Here is a 3,663-nt window from a genome sequence, read left to right on the forward strand (position 1 = left end):
ATGCCTGCTGTGGCCCTGCGCCTGTGGCAGGACTGTTGTGAGGGTAAGGAGAGGGATGCTCTGGCACTCACTGGTGTGGGCATCACTCTGGATGGCATTTGTCACACACCACAGCAGCTTTTATGGCATTGTAACTGATTTCTGGCTGCACCACGAGAACCTTGTGTCAGCAAATGGGTGCAAAGGGAACAGAAAATAGAAGAGAAGAGAATAGAATAGAATAGAATAATATAGAATATTTCAGTTGTGGAAGACCTGAAGCAATCATCCTGTCCAACCGCCTGACCAATTCAGGGCTGATCAAAAGTTAAAGCAAATTATTAATTATGTCTTAATTATGTCATTATTATTATTATTATTATTATTATAATATTCAAATACTTCTTAAACCCCAAGAGGTTTGGGACATTGGCCACCTCTCTAGGAAGCCTGTTAGCTTCATTTAATCTGTCTGAAAGCCCCACCTCACTGAGGGCTTTGGTCTCTGGCTGGGGGAGAGACTGAAACAGGACATGATCCCCACCACATGCCACTTCACAGATTCATTTGGGAGCCTAAATCTCTGCCATTAAAGCACAGATCCTGCCATGGTCCCTCTGTGCTGCATTCCGGGTGCAGATGTCCATCTGACACATGGGAATCCATGAGTGATGCACACCCTGTTCCACACCTTTGTTGCCTCCTTTCCTCTGGCCCAAGAGATGTGTCCAGGGTGGATAGTGCAGGAGGGCAGCACTGCCTTGTGCTGCTGAAATTCACGCAGTCCTGCTTTAACACCAGTGCTCACTGCAGACTTTCCCTTCCTTTCCAAGACTGCCGGACACGAGGGCAATTCAGGGCTCTTTCGCAGCGGTTCCGAAGCAAGAGGTCTCCTGGCTTCAGCTACCCGGAGGAAAACCCTGCCAGGCACAAGGCTGACTTGCCCAGGTGTAGTATCACCCCTTCTACCTCCATTTTATGAAACAGAAGTTTTTAATAACTCAGTTCATTCAGGCCTCTGAATCTGGCTCCTTGCAGAGGTTTGGGGTAGGGCTGGATCAGTAGAGAGATGCTGAACTCAGCCAGTCCTCCAACACTTCAGTGCAGAGCCCAACTCTGATGAGTAAATACCTGGGCTGAGGGGCTCTTTGACTGGCATCCCTTGGCAGGTGAATCTGGCAGCTGGGCCCCTCCCTTTGATGCTCACTTGGAGGCTGGTGTTGGAGAAGGCAGAATGATTCCCTCACCCAGGAAGCTGCTGTTTGCATAACCCCTTTTACTTTTTATCCCCAACCCCAGAAACGAGGTGCCTTCCCCAAGCCCTTCCTCCAGAGAGAATCTTGAGTCCCTTGTGGCTGAACTGGAGAAGACAGTCACTTCTCTAAGGAAACAGGTAAAACTTGGTGTCCCAATGTTTGTCTTTCATGGAGTCATGAACCTCAGTGAAGAAAACTTGAGCCAGCATTTTCTTCTTGTATTTGGGACAGGTTAAAGATTACCTGTGCAGTGGTGCAAACTCCTCTCAGGGCTGCTGCTTTCTCACCCCCAGGTGAATGCACTAGAGAGCCAGCTGAGGTGGCACCACAGGAACACCAGCACACGTGGACAGGGCAAGAAGACTGGGGACAAATGGAGAAAAAGATGACCACGTACAAGGTCAGTGTGTTTGTTCTGGGCTGGGGCCCAGTGGGGTCACTCTGGGGGGACACCTCAGCAGTGTTCCCATGCAGGAAGGAATGGAGCAATGAGGTGACGAATGGGACATGAGGTAATAGATTTAAATGCAGCAGGTTAGACACTCGTTTCTACTGGTAATGATCAGTGACTCACTGGAATGGGTTGTCTGGGGATGTGGTGGCGTATCCATTCCTGGAGGTCTGTTAAGAACTGGTTTGGCAAAGATGGGGAAAGACATAAGTATAGGATGGACCGGGTGGATTGGGTGAGGTCTCCTGGGCCTATTCTCCTGTGACTCTGGGTAGGTTTATTCTAACAACATTTAATGTCCTAACCCCAAATCCAGCAGCCTCTGAAGGACCTTTGTGGGGAGAGATATCACAAAGCTCGGTGATGGAGTGGATGGACTGGTTCCTCCCCAGGGAAACAAGGACATTTGGGCAGATGGAGCAATCCATCATTTGCTTACAAACTGGCAGAGATTTCCCCTCCCCATGAGTCACTGTGCTCCTCACTCCTGAAGGCACCAGTCCTCTGTTTGCCCGAGCCAGGGCAGCACAGCTGTGAGGTGTCTGTGTAAAGTCCCTGTCAGCCCCTGCCAGCCTGGGGACTCCAGCTGCTGCTCAGCAGTGGCACAGTCCTGGCAGAGAGCTGCCAGAACTCCAGGTGTTCATGGGCACAGGGAGCACAGCCTGAGCTCCCTTCTCCTGCTTCCCATGGAGATCTCTGCAGCTGTGAGAGAGAGGCTGAACAGCTCCCTGGCACCTGCCAGTCTGGAGAAGGTGTTGAATGGTTTTTATGTGTTGCAAATGATTTCTCCAGAGACAGAGCAGAGGAGTTTTGAGAAGTGCAGTTCTGCCAGGCAGTGTGTACTAGAAGGAGCATTCATTCTCTGGAAGTTAGATTAAAGGATGGGGCAAGCAAAGGCTGATCTGTGCTGATAAACTCAGCAGAATGCAGAAAGGGAAGCCTGCAGGTTGGCCAGGCTGTCTTTCAGCATGATTTGGTGTTTTGGTCCTTACAGATTTTCTCCTCAGTGACTCTGCTTCAGAAATGTGACAAAGAGTGCAGTGTGACTTTCGGGTTGGCTTTTCCTTGCCATTGTTTCAGATCCTTGATGAGCCCTGTGTTTGCAGGGTCCCTGAAAAGTTTTGCTGTGGGTTTAAAGGTTTCCCTGCCCCAGACCTGCCAGGCACTGTTCAAACAGCTCGCTCTGCCTCCAGCTGCTCCCACAGAGCTTTTCTGCTTTCATGTGCCATTTCAGGTGCCCTGTGACCTGCACTCCTGCTCTCCACCAGCCAGTCCAACCCACCCCTACAGGGCTCAGAGAGCCACCATGAGACCCCATGATGCTGTGCCTGCTCTCACACCTCTCATACCACTCCCTGTCCCAGGACCACTGTACTTTTGCCTGCATTGAACCCTCTGCACTGACTGTCTACGAGCCCCTCAGCCCCTGGACCCTTCCTGCCCTTGTTGGCCTCCTGGGGATGAGCTCTGCCCTCGATGATGAGAGCCCAGAGTCTGCCAAGGTGCCTCTTTCTTCCACAGCCCCCAGGAAACAGAGACAAATTGAAGCTGCTTTAATGCCACTGTTCTGCTCCGCTCCTCTTCCCATGCACCTCTGTCGTCACCCGTCACTCCTTGTCGGAACTGTCCCATGGACACCCATCCAAACCAATTCATTAAGAGGCAAAACCTTTCTCAAATGCACTGTGGTGCCAGGAAACATCTGGAAAAATCACTAAAAAAAAAAGATAAAGAAACATGAAGCCCAGAAGAAATCCCAGTCATCTTCTGACACCATCAAAAAGACCAAGAGGAACCTCAGGGTTGGGTGTTTCAGGATGGGGTGCCAGGCACGGTGTGGCCACCCTTGATCTCCAGCTGAGCTTTGCCAGTCGTTGGTGACAAGTGGAACATTCTCTGACCCCACGAGTGACTTACCATTTCTCAAAACCATTTTCCTCAGCATGACCTGCATTCCCCAGCTTTCTGCCCCTTTAG

The 3,663-nt window shown here is 50.7% G+C and overlaps 1 protein-coding gene across 2 annotated transcripts in view; it reads left to right on the forward strand.

Moving 5' to 3' along the window:
• LOC103616388 (peroxidasin homolog) overlaps positions 1 to 3,412 on the forward strand; it is a 45,627-nt gene extending 42,215 nt beyond the window's left edge. The window contains exons 20-24 of one of the 2 annotated variants that reach the window (XM_008634552.2): positions 4 to 43; positions 813 to 927; positions 1,279 to 1,372; positions 1,529 to 1,635; positions 2,921 to 3,412. In XM_008634552.2, the coding sequence (XP_008632774.2) occupies positions 4 to 43; positions 813 to 927; positions 1,279 to 1,372; positions 1,529 to 1,624 (345 nt within the window). In that variant the 3' untranslated portion in view covers positions 1,625 to 1,635; positions 2,921 to 3,412. Of the gene's footprint in view, positions 1 to 3; positions 44 to 812; positions 928 to 1,278; positions 1,373 to 1,466; positions 1,636 to 2,920 lie in introns of those variants that run through there. The other variant, XM_017734079.1, reaches the window with a different exon arrangement.
• Positions 3,413 to 3,663: the final 251 nt, after the last annotated feature.

This window comes from Corvus brachyrhynchos, unplaced genomic scaffold (genome assembly GCF_000691975.1).
Source record: "Corvus brachyrhynchos isolate BGI_N302 unplaced genomic scaffold, ASM69197v1 scaffold10, whole genome shotgun sequence".
NCBI classification, from domain to species: Eukaryota; Metazoa; Chordata; class Aves; order Passeriformes; family Corvidae; genus Corvus; species Corvus brachyrhynchos.